Genomic DNA, 20,577 nt, shown 5'->3' on the forward strand with positions numbered 1-20,577 from the left:
TATAGCCTTGCGAATTTTAGTGCAAAATTTGATAAATTAACAAGGCTATAGCCTTGTGGTTTTTAGAGCAAAATTTGAAAAATTCACAAGGCTATAGCCTTGTGGATTTTAGTGCAAAATTTGAAAAATACACAAGGCTATAGCCTTGTGAATTTTAGTGCAAAATTTGATAAATTCACAAGCCTTGTGGATTTTAGAGCAAAATTTGAAAAATACACAAGGCTATAGCCTTATGAATTTTAGAGCAAAATTTGAAAAATACACAAGGCTATAGCCTTGTAAATTTTAGTGCAAAATTTGATAAATTCACAAGGCTATAGCCTTGTGAATTTTAGAGCAAAATTTGAAAAAATACACAAGGCTATAGCCTTGTGAATTTTAGTGCAAAATTTGATGGATTTTGGAGCAAAATTTGATAAATTCACAAGGCTATAGCCTTGTGGATTTTAGTGCAAAATTTGATAAATTAACAAGGTTTTTAGAGCAAAATTTGAAAAATTCACAAGGCTATAGCCTTGTGGATTTTAGAGCAAAATTTGAAAAATACACAAGGCTATAGCCTTGTGAATTTTAGTGCAAAATTTGAAAAATACACAAGGCTATAGCCTTGTGAATTTTAGTGCAAAATTTGGTAAATTCACAAGGCTATAGCCTTGTGAATTTTAGAGCAAAATTTGAAAAATACGCAAGGCTATAGCCTTGTGAATTTTAGTGCAAAATTTGATAATTTCACAAGGCTATAGCCTTGTGAATTTTAGAGCAAAATTTGAAAAATACACAAGGCTATAGCCTTGTGAATTTTAGAGCATAATTTGAAAAATACACAAGGCTATAGCCTTGTCAATTTTAGTGCAAAATTTGATGGATTTTGGAGCAAAATTTGATAAATTCACAAGGCTATAGCCTTGTGTATTTTAGTGCAAAATTTGATAAATTCACAAGGTGTATTTTAGAGCAAAATTTGAAAAATACATAAGGCTATATATATAGCCTTGTGAATTTAAGTGCAAAATTTGATAAATTCACAAGGCTATAGCCTTGTGGATTTTAGAGGAGCCAAATTTGATAAATTCACAAGGCCTTGTGAGTTTAGTGCAAAATTCGAAAAATACACAAGCTAAAGCCTTGTGAATTTTAGAGCAAAATTTGAAAAATACACAAGCCTTGTGAATTTTAGAGCAAAATTTGATAAATTCACAAGGCCTTGTGGATTTTGGAGCAAAATTTGATAAATGCACAAGGCTATAGCCTTGTGTAGTTTAGTGCAAAATTTGATAAATTCACAAGGTGTATTTTAGAGCAAAATTTGAAAAATACACAAGGCTATAGCCTTGTAAATTTAGTTGAATCTTTTGCTAAGATAAATGCAATATAGCCTTGTGCATTCTTTTGCAATTTTGTAGAAAGTTTGCTAAAATCAGATAAAATCGCAATTTAGCTTAATTCTTTTGCTAAAAACAGAAAGAAAAAAACAAGAGGGTAAATCCTTGCAATTTTGTTACAATGGGCTAAAATCAGATAAAATCACAAGGGGTATGCCTTGCAATTTTGTTGAAATGTTGGGTAACTTTTGGTAAAATCACATAAAATCGCAAGGGGTTAGCGTTGCAATTTAATGACTAGGGGTAAGTAAGCCATGGAATTTTTGAAATTTTTCTCAAATCGGATAAAACCACAAAGGTTCACAAGACAATCATTGTGTCCAATATGATGACAAAACAGTCGAATACAAAAGTCAAGGTCTTTGGTAATATAAAACAGAATTCATTTTACTTCATTGTTAATTCAAAAGTACAAAATGATACTACACCAATGCCCATTGATCGAAAATATTATGAACAATGGAAGACATTATGGCAAAATGGTTTTTATAACTAGTACATTAGTTATTTGAATCAAGAAAAGAATGTTAGAATATTTGGTTGGTGCTACCTCAAAAGATTTTATCTTCCAGTACGCGCTAGTCTACCAATCAGAAGCTCGAACTACTAGGGGGATAAAAACATATATGCTACGAGCTCTGTTTTATATCCTACTTCCTCTGTTTTTATTACACAGACAGTGCGTATTGTGAAATGTTATTTTGTCACGCTCCGTATACGGACAGTGCAAAATTACATTCTAAACTTTGTGCGCGTGAACTAACTCTCTGAAGTTTTAAATTTTGCACGTTGCAAGTGAGACTGGAAGATAAATTCAATATCACACGCGGGCTCGTGAAATACGAAAAAATATAGCGCGTCTGCATCCCATATCCAACTCGGCCTCGTTGGATATGGGATGCAGACGCGCTTTATTTATCCGTATTCCACTCGCGCTTGTGTGATAACTTATAGTGTATATATTCTACTCAAATATACAAATATAAGATATGGTTCTGAAACCATCAAACTTCATCTCTTACGGCTGAAAACACGTTTTGCAAAAACAAAAGTACAAATTTAGAATTGAATATTCCGAAAAATATCTTTTTGGTTACAGTGGATTTCAGGAATGACACTCAAGGTATTGAATAATTATTATTAAAAAGGCCACTTGCAAAATATATACAGATTGTTCCTTATTATGGATGAATACAGCGATTAATTTACCAAAATAAAACCCACACGATTGAAAAAAATATAGCTATCAAGACGAATATTTACAGACTAAGAACAGTAGGAGAAAAAATTTCACTCTTCAAGATAAAAGCAGGGTACAGAATTTTGGAACAAATTCCAGTCCACCAATTTCATAATTGTTGGTAAAAGTCCAAGTTTGATCATTTAACATTTCAAGAGAAATTCAGAAAAGGAAAACAAATTTCTTCTTATTTTGTTCACAAGAAACATTTCAGATGCGTAACAAGAAAGTAAACAACACACTCGGTTAAAAACACTCAAGAAAAAAACAAAATAATATAAATTGGTAATATCTTACAGCTATTACCATGGTTACGTGCAGCGTCCAACTTTTGGCACTAATTGATATTTACACTATTTTTTACTCTTCTAAAAAAAAGAGGACACTCGAATTCAGATTCTTGATCTTGGAAGACTATAGTGATCTTCCCATCAAGGGAACTCGACAAACTCCCACAAAGGGATATAAACACCAAGCTGGCTACAGCCAATCTCTCTCACAAACATTGGTTTAACGTCTATGATTACCACTTGACCACATTGTAAGGGGGTGTTGGGCTACACCAATTGAGGATTCTGGGGTCGATTTCACAAAGAGTTAGGCTAGGACTAGTCCTAGGAGATATTAAAAACTTGTGGCTAGTAACTCGAGATAAGACTAGTCCTAACTCTTTGTGAAATCCACCCCTGATCTTAGACTATTGCCAACAGTACACCCTGTTTTTAAGAGCTACCCGTACCTTCAAGCTTGTATCCAAAGAGACTTGTCCGGTAGACTGGTCTTAAACTTGAGCATTTCAATTCCTGATTCTGAGTCATCTCTTAAGTTGGGGAACAAGACTAGTCCGGTGATCAGCTCAACGTCCTGCACTGTGGCTTGGTGAGTGGAGAGGTAGTCGTCCATCGTCTGGAAAATGAGAAAATTATCAAATTGCCCCGGAAAAAATGTTTAATAAGCTTTCGGGGGTGGGGGCAGATTTCAAGCTAAATTTACTAAAGTCAACCTACTTAATTCTAGCTTGATTTTTTTGCAATGATGATCTACTATGGACGCTTACCTGACAGATTCTTGCTGAGTTCGTATGAGGCAGAATGAAGGAGAATACTTCCAGAGAGGAGAGTTCACACGACCTGAGACCGATGTCTTGAAGACATCTTGAGATGACTACAAAGTAATGAGTAGGAACGGGTGTGGATTTAACCCACGCATCGCTGTGGGATGAATTAAAGAAATATAGTATTTAATAACTGCTAGTTTCTGCATCGGGGATAAAAATTTTTAATTTGTTTTCACCCATACACTGATGTGTACTAAGCTAGAGGGTATACTCACAGAAATTTGGAAAGGATCGAGAATACAGACGGTGCTTATACAGTGTACACCTGATATTTACTGATATTTTACTGATATTTTGTTTACTGATATTTAAACTGATATTTTTTTCCATACTTCATGAAAACAGAGTACAAACAATGTTTTTAAGGAATAACCAATAAACAAAGCTATTTAATGAGGGTGAGAAAAATAAATACATAGAGTATGGAGGCATCATCTGGAAGCCGATGCTTATGTAGGGATGCCTGGGGACAGACAATAAACGGGGACAAGAACGAACGGACTGACAAAACGAACAAAGACAGACATGATGAAGACAACAATGATGAGAACACTAATTGCCTCGGTGTAGAAGTGAAAACAAGTTATACTCGTTTTGTTGCAATACTTGCTGATTAACACATACGATTCAAACTGCCACTGGGCTAGTTTGATGGTCTTTTTATAATAAGAAATCTGTTCTAGCATTGCAAAGGTTGTGGGTTCAAATCCCATGGCAGTGATTTGAAAGTGGATTTCTGCACAGAACTTGGGAAAGTACAGAGTATGGGTAGGCCTAAAGTGCTTAATACAAATTGTACTCATGTCAAAGGAGCGAGGCCAAGCATTTTGTAAAGGCTTTTTGAGTGATAGTTTGAAGAAAAAAAAAATACGAAAAAATAAACGGATATCGGTAAATAAATTTAATGGATTTAATTCATGCAAAAGTTCCTCACCTTGAAGCGACATCAAAATACGAATCCCTCCATGTGTCAGCATTCCAATCATACACTGGACCAATCAGAACGTTTACTGTGGAGGATCGGTTCCTCTGATTGGCTATTTCTTTTATCCTTCTTACCAATGGCATCCATACATCTGAAAAGTTTGAATTAGGTTTTACATAATTTATACAAGACATGGTTTTTTCACTTGAGAAGGTACAAAAGAAAAAGCAAACAGTCTCAGAGGTAAGAGTAATTTCTTAGAAAAAAAACCGCATTATTTTTCTCTCACTGTAACTAATCTCAGACTCATATTTTGTGCTTTTATAAGCTGTACTTAACTCGTACAACTTAAAAGAGTTTAATGTAATTTCAAAACAAGCTTTTGCGTCAAATGCTGTCATCACATTTGTACTTGAAATTTGCATGAAGATAAATTTGTTATCACCACCGTGCTTGTCAAATATGGAAAAAATCATCTGCGTCAATATTTTTCTTTATTAAACTCGCGCTTGTGTGATAATTTATATTACATCAAAGCATAGTAACGTACCATTCTTGAAGGCTGGATATTGTGGTACGATATTGGATGACAGTAAAGCGTTGAATTCATTGTCGATTGAATCTGCCAGAGCTATATGGAGAGAAACAAAATAAAATAAAGTTGTCTAACTTTGAACTTTGACGATAAAGAGACATTTATTTGAGGGACAAAGAAAAAAGAAACTTAACTAAGGTAATAGTAATAAAAGAATTAATTCTATGTAATGGTTTATTATTTTTTCTTTGGGGTGGGGTGAATTTCATAAAAATTGTTTAAAGGCAAAAGTATACCTTTGGTTTGTGGAATCGTTCGATTGTTTTAATCCTATATAAATGAAGTTGTACACAATAAACTAACATCTGAAAATTTCATTTCAAAAGGTGGTCACGTGTTTGAGATAGCATCAACAGAATAGTAATAACCTCTTAAAGGAATACACAATCTGTCTCAGAAAAAAATGCTTTATCATTGGCCGTAAAGATGGCCGACTTTGTACAACATCAATTGTACTGAACTGAACACTAACCTGGACTGTACAGGAATCCATACTCCATATTACTCGGCAACTGTGGATTCTTGCTTGACTTATAACTGGAACATTTGGGTGTGTTTTCTGGTGCTAATCTCACATCATATCGTACGCAGTCATCGATCTGTGTAGTAGAGGGCGACTGAAATTGCAAAAACAAAAATAATCCTTCTTAAAGGGTTTTAATACCTTTTGTAGATCAGGTTTTCGGCCATGGCATGACTCCCTACTCACTGTGAATGAAGATGTTATACTATAATTTCCCTGTTGACGGTTTAGTCTTCAAGTTTTTTTGAGAAAAGGGGCCATCACAGAGCAATGTTTTCAGGAGAGTTGGTAAATCCATTGTATATGCTAAAATAACTTTTGTCTCAATGAGACAAAAAGTTATTGTTGTGACTTGTTTTACTCATTTCTCAAAAAGTACAGCACCTCAGCAAGTAATATTTTAAGGGAAGCTTTCTACCATCATTATCTTCAAACTGTTATCTTCAAAAGTTTAACTCAACAGAGTCGAATGATTAATTGTCAACCATGTCAACAAAGATGAGGTACATGTACCAGATATTATTGCCATTTTAAGCAATTATTAAAGGTACCGGATATTATTATTCCATTATTCTCTTGCACTTTCGCAACCAATTGAGTTCAAATTTTCACAGGTTTGTAATTTTATGCATATTTTTAAATACACCAAGTGAGAAGACTGGTCTTTGACAATTACCAAAGGTGTCCAGTGGCTCGAAAGGACTGGTCTTCTTAAAGGAATATACTTACATCTTTACGAACTTCAAACGAAGCATAGAACGGAATCTTCAGAAAGTTATCATAGGCAGAGAGGAAGTTGTTCTGATGAAGAAGACAGTAATTTGGAGACTGGGCACCCTCCTGGCCCGGTGGACCAAAGTGACGTCGAATACTCGGCAGACCAAATGGTGCGTTCTTTGTCGTAGAGGAATCAGCTAATGAAGAATTGATAAAAATGCTTTTTCTGTGATTTGTTTGCTTTGTTTGTTCTTTGTTGCATAAGGAATAAAAATAAAAAAAATATAAAAAAACGCTCAAAAATACTCTTCTCTGGATCTGGATAAATATTCACAATGCTCTAATTAGGGCCAAACGAGAAGAGAAGAAGATGCGGGAGAAATACCCCCCAGAGAATTATTCCAGGGTAAACCCAGGCGGTCAAGTAGGGACTGAAAACCCCAATCCACATAGTGCCCCCAGTGGGATTTGAACCGGTGCCCCCAGAGGTGGAGGGCAAGGCAAGACACCACTGCACCAACCTGATCAAACTTCAGGAATTTAGTGGATGATTTAAGACTGAAGACCCAATTGTTTATCACTTATTATTGTTATAACTTACAGTTTGTCCGTCTGAGATTCTCATCCATATCTTTTAAGACGACATCCCTGGTTTCGGGGTGCTTCTGTAACATCAAAAAAGAAATTCAAATTTTTCAGATGAGATCCACGAAAAAACTCCACAAATAAATAGCTCTTAACATTCAAAATTTGACGGTAAGCAGAGCCATGAAAATGGGGCCCAGGTAAGGCACTTACATCCAGTGTTGCCTGTGAACACGCACATTCCGTTTCCGAGTCCCGCTGTCTACGGTCGTACTCGATGTCGTCCCTTGGGTACCCACACTCATTGTTACTCGCAAACGCAAACTCAACATCATCGGTGTCGAGCGTCATTGGGGTCACCAACGCACCTCGGAGCAGTCCAGCTGTGCCATTGTTATTCCTTGGGATGACATTGATCAGTTCTGAAACACAAAAATTACAGTTTTTTACAGTTTACAGCTTTTGCAAACAACTTTCGACCGGACATTTGGACCCGAGCAGCGTCATTCTTGAAGGCTTAATGACAACATTTATCAGTTCTGAATTTGTGCTAACGCAAACGATGTACATTTCTTCCACTGTGGCAACCACCCTCCTGCTGTTCAAAATCTCTACATCCAAACTGATTCAAGATCTTGAATATTGAACCACTTTCCCCTCGGGATTTGAATGAAAACAAGAAAAAAATCAAATTGACCTTTGAACTTACCTGCCATGAGGTTGTAGAGGTCTACATTTTTAATGGTAGAGACACGTGTTCCGGTTTTGAAACTCTTACCATAACCAATAAAAACACCCTGCAAAAAACAAAAAACAAAAACCTGTAAGATTTTGCAATGGAAGTGCCCTCTGCAAAAAGTAAATGGCCTTGCCCTTTCAACGGTTTAAAGTTAAATTTCCAGGCCTGCCCAAAGTACCCGACATTGGTGTCAATGTACCTGCACGCACGTGACACGCGGTAACTGTGCCACGCTTACCATTTTGGTGGGCAGTTGGTTTACGTGTAAATGCTGCGTCACAAAAAATGCCCACCAAAAGGGCGCGTCAAAGATTATTCTGATGATGGCGTCAGGTGAATTGGGTCAATACATACCTGCATTTTGGCACTGAATGGATTGAAGCCATCTGAAGCGCCTCTGCATACACTACGGTTATAGCCTTCTTGCTGTCTGTAAATAAAAAACAAAAAATTGTTTGGATAAAAGAAAAGAGTAATATCTACTTTGAAAATGAATTTTCTATAAGCACAGCCAATAACTTAGGTACATGTGCAAAGTTTTGTTTACGTTTAAATTACTCATCCTCAGAACGAAGCACCACCAGTCGGTTGGTGGCACTGTTTACTGCTACAGCCACCAGATGGTGTTCTGTTCACTTGTGTCTTCCCCCGGGAGGATAAAATCAAAGTTAAAAACTAAAAAAAAATTATCTGATTTCTCCAAAGGCGAAAAAGTAGGAAGAAATTCGTGCCTGGTTTTGAATGAGAATTTTGTTTGACTTTTCCAAAGGCAAAAAATCAAACTGACTAAAGTAGGAAGAATATCATGTCTGACTTTGAGAATCTTACTTGGCAAATGTCCAACCCTCGTCCATCAGGACCATCGTATCTTCACGCTGCAAACCGTAGGAGGCGTGAAGCTGAACGGGCAGGAGATGTTTGGTGTATACCTTTCCATGGTCCACTTTGCACTGTAAAGGGCCAGAAAAAAAAAAACCTTAAGGGAGGAAGACTGTACAAAAATGGATAAACATTTATTAAGTGAAGCTGTTTAGAGATAATGAATGTTGCAAGCGCATGCATCAAGTCATTTGGGGGATTCATGTGTGGACACCTTCATAAATGGAGAACCATAGGTGTGGTCTACTTAATATTAAAGGCGCTGGACACTTTTGGTGATTGTCAAAGACCAGTATTCTCACTTGGTGTATCCCAGCAACCAGTGAAGCAGCATTGTGGAGAAGCATGTCGACAGGTCAGTCTCAAAAATGAGATTTATATGACATAAAGAAAGACTGCGTTAGAAGATAGAAAGCTCCAAGATTCTACACTTTTTGAAAAAAAATATAACTTATGAGAACAGCACCAACCTGTAAGTGGTCCAGTATTTCTTGAGCAGTGTCCAAGTTTCTGGGAGCTGTGAATTTAACAAGGAAATAACTGTCACATTAATTGTTCTGATCCTGTGCTCTTTGTTGTAAATTGATACTTAAAGACCGATTAAAAGGGAAGGTACACGTTTGGTTATGAACTGAGTGTACATAGGCCTTGATGACGAGAACAACAACGAGAATAATAAAAATGTATGCCCTCGATTTGTTGAATGAGCGTGGGCGTGTTTTGCGTGGAGCATTTCAACCAATAGAATGTGTTCACTTCGCGTCGTTATCGTCGTCGTTTTCGTTATCGCTGCAGTGTGACTTGGCCTTTGGGTATAAACAAACTATTAGATTCTACTTACATTCATTAGTGGCGGTAATTCTGCCAACAGACGTCACCGAGTCAGGAAACAATGTGTATTTATCAACCTCATTCAGATCCTGATGAAGCAAAATAAGGTTTTAATAACCAGACATTCTGTGATCAAACACTCACAGTTTCCTCTGAAGACAAGCAGAGTATACTGTTGGAAACGTCGAGACCAAACCAGCTCTTTTCAGAGCCAACACTCATCCTAAGAGATTTACACATGGTTGTACCCACAAGTTTACAATTTATTTATAATTTCTTCTTATTGCTCACAGTTTTACAACGAACAAGGGAAAAATGGCTTGATAGATGTCCCTGTCTTTCTAAATCAAATGATGGTTACACATGTACAGGGGTGAGATTTGACAATGTGAAAACTCCTGATAAAAATAAATGGCTTGCAAGCCTGGGTACCCAAACACTCTTAACCCTTTAACTAATTCTGTGACGTCACTCTATTGATAAAGGTGCAGATTACTTTTTAAATCTAAAGTTGAGTGTAAAAACTAAAGCGATAGTTCAACTTGAAAATTACTGTCTTTCCAAAATAACATGATTTGAAAAACTCAGCTGAAAACATGTTATTTTTAAATTTCCTAAAACATTTTCTGGTTAAATGGTTAACTTTAGTAAAAACATAATTTGAAACAAAACATCGTACTTGATAATGTTGCAAGCACTTTACGCTTATAAATTTTGCCAAATAGTTTTACAAACGTTGTTTGACAAAGAAAAAAGACTGGGGGAAATAGTTTAAGTCAGAGAATAGACTCTGAAGTGTAGATTCGCGACTGCAAAGTACTATTTATAATAATTTATTTTCCAACTCACATCGCTGAGGTAGCTGACTCTATCACAGTTCTTCTCAGCCATTCCTCCGGTAGATACAACCATGATATTGACGCACCCTAAGTGTCCGTCCTTCAACAGTTGGTCAAGAAGAAGTCCGATGGCACTGTCCACCTTGGCTAAACTATCCATGGTCTGAAAACAGAATAGTTTTATACTTTATATTTATTTCATTTTTCAGGTAGATAAAAGTACAATAGTGCACATTAGTTAGGTAAAAACATTAAAAGATACAGCAATTTGCAATTTAAGTACAGACGAAGGTAAAAGACACAGTTAAAGCCTGAAGGATTGCCTAAATGAAACACAATTCCTGACTAGAGGCTCTCCTCCCCAACTGGTCCTAAAGAGCACAACAATAAATTGAAATGTAAAAATATATAAATATTTAAATAAACAAACATCAATAAAAAATAAACTACATAAAGACTGTAAAGCACAACAAATATTGCTAAGCAAAAATAGGCTACCAATCAGAATACCCTACTGTTACCATTGATGTGACTGGTACCCCACTCATTTCTTGCTCAGCAATGAATTATGGCCAGCAGAATTGTGGCCTATTATTCCTAAAAAGTTCACACTAGGCAAAATGTATGAAATTCGCCTTGCTAATTTGTCTTGAAATATATAATTTATGGATTACCTGAGATGCTTTCATGCCGTATTTCATGGCCGTCTGTCCTGGATCCTCAAAGTACACAGTAATAAATCCGGGTCTATTTAAAGAAAACAAACAAGCACATCAGTTGTATTGGCACTCGGATAATTAGGAAGTTCAGTTGTCAACAGTCCCGGCCAAAATGCCTGGGTGTTTGTGACTTAACCATTCCTCTGGGGAGTGCGGCTTAAAAAGAGTGTTAGACAAATTCTCAAAGAAAAAAAACAAGCTTTTTTTACAAAACTTTTCTGGAAGTTTTTTACCTTTTTGATGGCTCAAGATGCAACCAGTTCAATACAGTCTGAATTCTGTCGCGATAGTTAACCCCACTGAAAGTAAAAGAAAGAAAAGAAGTAAAAGTGTAACCGATTTATCGGAGATCAATGACCCTCCATTACTCTTGACGGTTGATATGGGTTGATAGTCCACATCAGTTAAATTTAGCCTTGTGAATAGCCTTGTGAGTTAGGCTCCAAACGAAAAATTGCATGTTTTCAGAACATTCTTCCGTGTGTTCATGTCTCCTACCTGTGGTACGTTTGATAATACGATGGTGATGGGGGCCGATCCTCATCGATGTCACCTTGACGACCGATCCATGAATGGCTGGCTGTAAGCATCCCACTGTCAGCAGCAGTGCCCCAGAGCTGCCAAGAAAACAAAACCAATAAGATGTTATTTTTGGCATCGGGGATAAAGAATATAACTTGTATTTACCGTTACATTGGCGTCTGTTTAAAGACAATGGAGACCTTTTGATTGTCTAAGACCAGTATTCTCACTTGGTGTATCCAAACATATGCATATATTTAAAAATCAGTGAACAGTTTTGAGTCAATTGGTCATCCTAGTTGCAAGACAATTTGGTGCACAAATTTGTGTGCTTTCAGGTGCTAAATAAATTAAGCCTTTTAATTTGAGTGAGAAATTACCTCTCTCTGGCAAAACTATGTTACTTCAGAGGGCTAGGGAGCCATTTCTCACAATGTTTTACTATCATTAGCTCTCCATTGCTCATTAGCGAGTAAGATTTTATACTTCAAATTATTTTTACTGATGACCAAAAGTTTCCTGTGCTTTTAAAGAGTTCGTGGCCTTGAAAAGTTAGGCATACCCTCATGGGAAAAAAACAAAAACCCAAAACCCATGATCTTACTCCGTTGGTCTGGAACCACCGCGGGTCTCGCCTGCTGTAGCTATTGGGGTAGTTACCGGGACCAAACTCAGTTGAATTCATACCGTATGCTCTTAACCAATCACCTGCTTTACCCTGGTAGGATGGGTGAATACCCTAGATACAAACAAACAAATTAAAATTTAAAATCGTTTTGATTCACCAACCACAATTTGTGTTCTTAGTTTTACATATTGAATTGCGTCATGATTATTATCAGTCATCTTTACACTGAAGAACAAAAAAATGCAAATAATACAATCGAGCTACAAAACTTTCTTAACATATTTCTGTATCTCAAAAATAAATCAACTCAATTCAAAACAAACACAAAGTCTACAGGAAGTGGACTGCGATCAGCATTTCTTCAAATCATTTTTGTGATTTGTTTTACTCATTTCCCCAAAACCAGAACACCTCAGCAAGTAATATTTTAAGGGAAGCTTTTCTCTATTATGATCTTCAAAGCGTGTAAAGTTTAATGTAAATTCTGTGGACATTGTGTTTTGTGTTCTACAAAAAGAACCCCCCAAAAAGGAGAATTTATTGTACACTGAAATACTCACTGTGACAATTGAATACAGGTTTGGTATCGCAGTGGAAGGATATGAAGGAATGGTGTTACCTATAACTCCACAATCACCTACGACAGAAAAACAACATCAATGCAAAACAGTCAACTACTGTTCTTTTTACAATTCTAGTCAAAAAGTCAATACAAAACATTCCAAATTTTGTAGGAAAAGAAAGTACATGTATGGTACCCAGTGGTGATTAGTGTGGTGATGGTCCCGTCAGTGCATGACAAAATTGATATTTGAGATACAAACTTTTAATTATTTATAATTATTATAATATCAATCAATTTATTGAATTTGAATGGTGGACTGTTCAATTAAAAAAACCCACACTTTATCATGGTGCAACACAATCATATTTCCATGATGCATACTATGTAAGACCAGGGGTCGATTTCACAAAGGGTTACGACAGAGTCCTAACTTAGGACTAGGACTAGGAGATACTAAAAACGTAAGGCTAGTCCTAAGTTAGGATGAGTAACTTGACCTAACTCGAGATACAAGTAAGACTAGTCTTTTAACTCTTTGTGAAATCCACCCCATGCACAACCTAGCATCAAGCAGATGCATGCAATTTACATGCCAATATGTGCAAATTAAGGGCCGATTCACAAACAATGGTAACAAAATAAAAACAAAAATGACTTACCAAGACGAGCAAGGTTTTTGACGAGCATCCTTTCCGAAAGGAACTCTTTTGCAAAACCATTGAGTGCAATAACTACCAATGGAGCTGATGGATAACTGGGAAATACAGAGGAACAAATTCCATTAAACTTTGTCAGTGTTCAAATTGTAGACTTGTTCAACTTTTTCTATTGCAATTTATTATCCACGATGGGTTGTGTTGCACATTATAAAAATCTCAAAGTGTTCAATATTTTCCTCTAGTCGATCCTATAACATAACAGTATTTTTAACGAGCAGTAAACTACATTTAATGATAAATACATACTCCTCTGTCGGTAAACACAATTTTGAGCAGTCTGACCCCTCTGTTTTAGCGAAAGCACCTTCGAATGTAACATCTAAAAAGAAATAAGAAACATGGGTACAAGTTAAAAGACAAGCTTGGTAGTTCAGGGAGGTAACAAAGCGATCGCCTCCATGCCCCCTGGTGCCTTGGTGCCCTTAAAAAAAAGTCATAATTTTATGGAAAAAAAGTAATAAACATGAAAGTAAAAGATCTGACAAAAAAAGAAATGCTTTATGAAAAAAAATTAAATCAAGTCTGTAAACAAATCGATAAGTTATAATTTTTTTTAAGCATTAAAGAGAGTTGATGACGAGGATCTGTTTAAAAATCATTCACATTCAAGATCCGTTTTGTACAATCCAGGAAATTTGCATAATTAAGCGTTATCAAGAACCAAAAATATGCCATTCCATTCAATCTGTACAATGCTCCTGTCATTTGTGTGCATTACATGTACTTCACAATACACTCTTGTTTATCGGACCCAATTCGAAACCAGGCAGAATATTTCTCTTTTGTCAGAGTTGGCTGAACATTCTAGAAAAGAAAAAAACAACATTTTGACAACAAAAGAAATCGTGGTTGTACTCACTGGCAGCGTTTCTGGCACCAACTCCTATGGCAATGGAAAATGCTAGTAAAAGGAGCACAAGGATCACCTGTATAAAAGGAGGTCATGTTATTTATGTTAATGAGTTTCATATAAATGCAGACTACTTTCAGTTCAATGTGTTTTCGTGTCAGCTGAATAAAAGCAACTCACCCAAAACCAACCTGCCCTAACATGCCTAAAATCCAATAAAATAGAACAAAAAACATACTAATCAAAAAAGTAGGTAAAACCGTTTATTGTTTTTTAGAAACTTCTTTGTTGTTATTAATTTTTTGTCTTTTTTCTTACACCACTACACTGATGTGTGATTAGCATAGGGTACTCGGTACTTTCCAAAGTTCTGTGAAAAAAAAACACCCAAAAACATAGGCCTATAACTTGGGTGGGATTCGAACCCACAACCTTTACGTTTCTTGAGCAAACGTTTTACCAACCAGGCCAGTGAGATTGCCCAGTAGCTTGAGGATGTTCGTTTTCTGAAACTTTAAAGACTCTCCTGTTATTAATATCTCTCGATAGACTGCTGTCACAAGAGGGCATGCTCTATGGTGAGAGCGCACCCTCTTGTGATAGTAACAGGAGAGTCTTTAACCAAGACTAGTAAATATTTAGCTACAAAGTACATGCCCAGCAGTATAGTGGTTTTACCCCTAAATCAAAGCCCTGCTGGGCACACATTCCATTGTAAAGTCAAACCAATTTGAAGTGGAGCGACAGAGGAGGATATTGAGGTCCCCTGTTGGCAAAAAGGCCAAGGGAGGTTGTTGTTAAAGGCAACGGCTCCTTAAAGAAACTTGCCAGCCAGTAACCACAATGCCAGCTGACATTCCAGAGTACATCATGCATTCATAAATCATGATGAAAATATGATTTTATTTTTGATGAGTCACACCTGTTCCTTTGAGTGGAGGCTACCTCTGAACTACGCCCTTTGATCTCAGCTATTGTTATTGAGAACCACTGGTAAATAGTCAATAAACTTCAATCAATGAAATCATGTTGACCCAATTCACAATGAAATCATTGTGACCCAGACTATTAATACCAATCCAATGTTCTCTACTACTTTTAAAACACAAAGGCTGCAATTGTGATCAGCTGAGTATGGGTGCTGAATAACCCTACCATGGCAAGCAACCCTAACTCAAAAGTGATACTTTGAGATAAGCGTGTGAAGAGATTTTAAAGACAGTGGACACTATTGGTAATTGTCAAAGACTAGCCTTCACAGTTGGTGTATCCCAACATATAATGCATAAAATAACAAACCTGTGAAAATTTGAGCTCGATCGGTCGTCGAAGTTGCGAGAAAATAATGGGGAAAAAAACACCCTTGTCACACGAAGTTGTGTGCGTTTAGATGGTTGATTTCGAGACCTCAAGTTCTAAATCTGAGGTCTCGAAATCAAATTTGTGGAAAATTACTTCTTTCTCGAAAACTATGGCACTTCAGAGGGAGCTGTTTCTCACACTGTTTTATACCATCAACCTCTCCCCATTATCGTCACCAAGTAAGGTTTTACGCTAATACATGTAGCTATTTTGAGTAATTACCAATAGTGTCCACTGCCTTTAAGCTGATTTGCCATGGCTGGGTTGTTTTGCTATGAAAGGGGGTCTGCTGTGCACAGGTACATCCTAAAATCTTTGTACAGTCCAGACAGTTTCTCATTGTCTGACAACATGTCTGATGCTTTGGTTTTCTCCCTAAACTTGACAACACAATAAGCAACAAAAGAATGGGAACAAATCCTGAATTTGTAAAAGTTGTTTTGGCATTTTGGTGTGGAGATTAAAGGCATGACTCTTTGCAATTGTCAAGTTTCCTCACTTGAGGTGTATCCCACCAGCACATTCATAAAATAACAACCTGTAAAAATTTGGACTCAATTGGTCGTCAAAGTTACTGAAAGAAAAAACTCACTTGTTGCACAAATTTGTGTGCTTTCAGATGGCTGAGTAAGGCTTCACGCCTGCAGCTCTACATGTAGGTTCTCAGATTCAAATTAGTCATTTAGGTTAGTGGTTAAAAAATAACCTCTTTCTCTTTGTAAACTATTGCTTCAAAGGGGTTACGTTATCAATCGATGTTTAATTTGTACCAACAAGTTTTCTTGGTTTTTAACCAAGTAAGTTTTCACTGCCTAGAATTTGTTAAGTTATTAGGTACACAACAAGAGCTAAACTCTCCGACTTGGTTCTTGTGCATCTTTGTAGGAAAATCTTAATTTCCAAACTACGCCATTGATTCTACTTGAAAAGGGCACTCTAAAATGAAGAATGAAGAAGAAGTCTGCATGTCATTGATTCAAACTACAGTACAATGAAATAAAAGTTTTTAAAATAAATCACAGACACTCAAACACAATGAAAAATGTTAGCACTCAGCATGAAAAATGTTACAGTTAGCACTCAGCACAAAAACCCCCAGCAATTGTTAATTATTATTATCAAACAAACACGAGTGGTATGGAAAAATATTAGCGTTTCTGTAATCCAACAAGGGCGACAATACAACAAATAAGGAACGCAGGGAGCGCTATATTTCTCTGTATTCCACTCCCACACTATGATGGCTTAGTAATCTTCACGTAAACTTGGTGCGCAGCTCTACGCAATTTTGAAAACACTGTACATTTTGCATTTAGCATAATACGCGGAGCTAAAAAAAAACATACAGTACTTTTACTATGGGGACTTGCTTGTTCTTCTATCATTTTCAAGGAATACCCAGTGAGACCCATTTTAGCAAAGAAAAACGTTGGGAAGTTGCATAAAATGGCCTGCACAAATGGCGCGCCAAAAGGCAATCCGTGGGAACGCAAACACTACATGTATACTGACATACATGTAGCACCAGCAAACTGGTAAAAAAACAGAAGTGCGGCGTGGCAGCCCAAACCCCATGTGTGTGATTGTGTGATATCGCACGCAAACTTTGGGACAGCCAACTGGTGCCCAAATTGATGGACACACATGTAAGTTTTCAGTTCACGTGTGAAAAGGAGCTTTAATCACACCTCTTGCTAAAGGGTTTACTTATATCAGATTCAAGGATTCAAGCTTGCTTGAAGATGAAAATGGTTAGTATAGGTCTGTGAGTCAATGTATTATTTATGATTACAGGCTTAATGGTGGGCCTAACATGCTGTATGCTGTTAATTGGTTAACTAAGCACAAGTGACTAAAAGCTGAAGCGTTAGCAACTAGGCATACATGTAATCGGCCTAAGTTGTTATAAAATACAGATCTCAAGTGATAGCTGATTTTGATATTCTGTTTTTTATAGAAGACTTTGGATTCGGAATCCTTAAAAGGATTTTAGAGGATTAAGGCAGTAGGTAGGGATCCTAAAACAACTCTTATTGCAATTTTTTTAAATTTTGTTTTATGTAGACAATATTACTACAAGAGGATTTAAATTTTTAATGCAAAATTTTCTTAATGGCGTCATGTCTTGAGTTTAGCAGAGTTTTTCTCAAAGGCTTTTAACAAGCAATTCAAATCATTAAAATCAGCAATCACTATCAGAGAAGAATTTGGAGACGGCGCGCGAGGTTTGAGCCTCCACAATTTGTTTGTTTGTTTGTTTGCTTTAGTCCTCACCATAATGGGTTTTTTGAATCGCTGTACAAAGGAATTTTCATAATCATCGTCATCGGCATCCTCTGGTTTGTCCTGACAGGGAAAGAGCAATAACAAAAACCACAATCCTAGTAAAGGGGTAATTCACTGCTCATGGCGCAACACAGGGAATGGACTTCAAGTCTGAGTTTGCTTACAAAGTAACACTAACAGATTACAAAAACTTCGCTTCTTGAAGAAAAACACCCAAAGAATTTGCAAAGCGAAACCCAAGGCTAACAACCCTTCAAAAGTTTTGGGTCAAATCGGCCAAAAATCTGACATAGCATCTTTAAAATATTACTTATAGGGATAGTTTTTGACAAATGAATGAAACCATTGCAAAACAAAAATAACTGTCATCTCAGTGAGACAAATATTATTTTAGCATAATGTACAAGGAGTTAACGCGACACTCCAGAAACTGTGTGATTTTTTATTTTTTTTACTTGAAGGAACCTGTGTAGGTAAATTAGATCTTCATACACAGCTTTCAGTGAGTAGGAATTAATGTCATGGCCAAAAACTTGAAATGAAATAAGGTATCGAAACCCTATAAAAAAACAATTGTGTTTAATCATTTTGCATTAATTAGCTTGGGTTGTTGTGATTAATTTTCTGAGTTTGTTTTATGGCGAGCTCAATACAAAACCATGCAAATTAAAAAAGAAAGTTAGTTTGACAACATGACTGTCAATCCTTAAAACATTTGATGAAACCAAATTGCAAAGCTTCAATCTTGATTATTAATTTTTTCAACATATGTATGCCAAGCTTACTAATGCAACCATGCAAGGAAAAAACCCACAAATAAATGAACAAAAGTTGGTAACGCAATTACAGCAGGGCCCAATTTCATTGCTCTGCTAACCCCTGAGTTCTGCGCTTAAGATCACCATTCTCCGCTGACTTGTAAGCGCCAAATTTTTTGCGCTAGCTGTGTTAGCGTCAAATGCTTGGTAGTGTGGAGTAAGCATGCTTACAGTACGCAAAGCAATGATATTGGGCCCTGTCTTGGCTTCAAACATAAATAAAACTCACGACTGCTTGAATACGATGCTTCAAGACTTCTCGTTTTTTTTCTTCTTCAGTGAGTTGTTTCTTTGGAGAAGCAGTTTTATCTGATTTGGGCCGTGATGAAATGGTACTGACAGCAGGTACTTTTGGAGAACTAGTTTTAGGATGTCTTGATGGGCGTGCATCAGCTACATCAACGTCATCCATCTCTAAGTCTATCGATGTCTGGGAAAAAAAAAAGAAAACAAATGGTAGTTGAAAACCGAGCTCAAATCATTTCTCTCTGCCTGGATTCAGAAGGACTAAGGGCTGTATGTAAGCCCACATTAATTGTCACTGGGGAGAAGTCCAAACATCTTGGAACATAAAGTTTTCTTTATTCCTTTTTCATTAATTCATTATTATTGACGCTTGTCTTGAAAGTTGTAGTCTCAGTCAAATCAAAGTTTCTACTGATTAGAATTTTCTTGTTTAAGGAGAAAACCAAAAGTCAAAATTAAAAAACCCCAAACAAAACAGTGAGCAAGTAGAACGAACAACAGAGCTTTTAAGTGACAAAACTATGATGCCACCCAAAACGGAATACTACTCGAAACAGAATATTTTGTGTACCCAAAGCAAAAGTGAATAAAACTTACAGTTTCTTACTATTAAATTACACACCGGGGGACCGTATGCTGAAATTTGTTGATATTTTAAATTAAAAGCATGCATTAAATTATTGTTTATTCGAACAGCCGTGTTCTACAAACTATTTATTTTAATTTACTTATTGTCGAAGACATCAAAGCTTTACTGAATTGTTTTACATCAATCTAAAAATAAGGTTTTTCTTTTTAAATCTCAGTAATTTTAACAATTCTGACATTGAACTTAAATAATAATTAATAAAACAACGATAACATATATTTTTCATCTTTAATGTCTTTCTAAGCATGAGCATAGCATTTATATTATCATAATGTTATTAAAACCAAGTATTAACCACGTCAAAAATGGTAAACTTACGTCTCTTGAATGTTGTCCATTTTGTTTCCGAGGAGCAGCGCCCGCCATACTCAGTGGTCGTGGGGGCTTTTTCGGGCTTGACGCGGGTGCTGTTCGTCGCTTCGCCTCGCCTTCTGAATTATTCCTCGGAGTCCCAGCAGGATTGCTCAGCTTTTCAATGTCAATGTCTTCGTTGTAGCTTTCCGGATTGTTATGAGAATAAACTACCCCTGACATTATGTTAATTCAGCACAACGCGAAACCCTGGACTGACATCAACGGTAGAAAATAATTTTTATAATTCGGGGTCATAGGCTATGGCTGCCAGAATAGTGGTGTTTTGTTACGGCCTACATCAAAGAACCAAAGAATGGGTTGCATTGCATTACAAATAGCGTGATTATTAGGCCGTGTCCGAAACGACGACTTCGGCTACAGCTACGTCTAGTCCAGCGCGTCTACCAGTGTTGAAGAATAGGCAGACGTGCGCGACCTAGCCGTAGCTGTAGCCGAAGTCGTCGTTTCAATCCATCAAAAACATTAA

General features: G+C 36.6%; 1 protein-coding gene across 2 annotated transcripts; it reads right to left on the reverse strand.

Moving 5' to 3' along the window:
* Positions 1-1,743: 1,743 nt before the first annotated feature.
* Positions 1,744-20,381, reverse strand: LOC139952512 (venom phosphodiesterase 2-like). Of its 2 annotated transcripts, XM_071951661.1 has the most exons (25): positions 20,055-20,381; positions 19,071-19,271; positions 18,012-18,083; positions 14,385-14,451; positions 13,772-13,844; positions 13,466-13,560; positions 12,802-12,878; positions 12,218-12,352; positions 11,590-11,708; positions 11,325-11,390; positions 11,047-11,119; positions 10,383-10,535; positions 9,544-9,622; positions 9,173-9,219; positions 8,652-8,773; positions 8,178-8,253; positions 7,794-7,881; positions 7,298-7,506; positions 7,101-7,164; positions 6,512-6,696; positions 5,732-5,876; positions 5,215-5,295; positions 4,674-4,815; positions 3,680-3,833; positions 1,744-3,528 (listed from the first exon to the last, which is right to left on the reverse strand). In XM_071951661.1, the coding sequence occupies exons 1-25, from the start codon at positions 20,268-20,270 to the stop codon at positions 3,364-3,366; spliced, it is 2,904 nt and encodes a 967-aa protein (XP_071807762.1). In that variant the 5' UTR covers positions 20,271-20,381; the 3' UTR covers positions 1,744-3,363. The 2 variants fall into 2 exon arrangements, with proteins under 2 accessions (XP_071807762.1, XP_071807763.1); XM_071951662.1 differs by lacking the exon at positions 18,012-18,083.
* Positions 20,382-20,577: the final 196 nt, after the last annotated feature.

Source organism: Asterias amurensis, chromosome 20 (assembly GCF_032118995.1).
Source record: "Asterias amurensis chromosome 20, ASM3211899v1".
NCBI lineage: Eukaryota > Metazoa > Echinodermata > Asteroidea > Forcipulatida > Asteriidae > Asterias > Asterias amurensis.

What these genes read in the sequence shown, in the direction of transcription:
- LOC139952512 (XM_071951661.1), bottom strand. Translation starts at nt 20,270, where the DNA reads ATGTCAGGGGTAGTTTATTCTCATAACAATCCGGAAAGCTACAACGAA. An exon ending in CAAAAACCTTGCTCGTCTTG is followed by an intron (nt 12,879 to 13,465) that starts GTAAGTCATTTT and finishes TTTCTGTCGTAG; the next exon opens with GTGATTGTGGAGTTATAGGT. An exon ending in CATTCAGTGCCAAAATGCAG is followed by an intron (nt 7,882 to 8,177) that starts GTATGTATTGAC and finishes TGTTTTTTGCAG; the next exon opens with GGTGTTTTTATTGGTTATGG.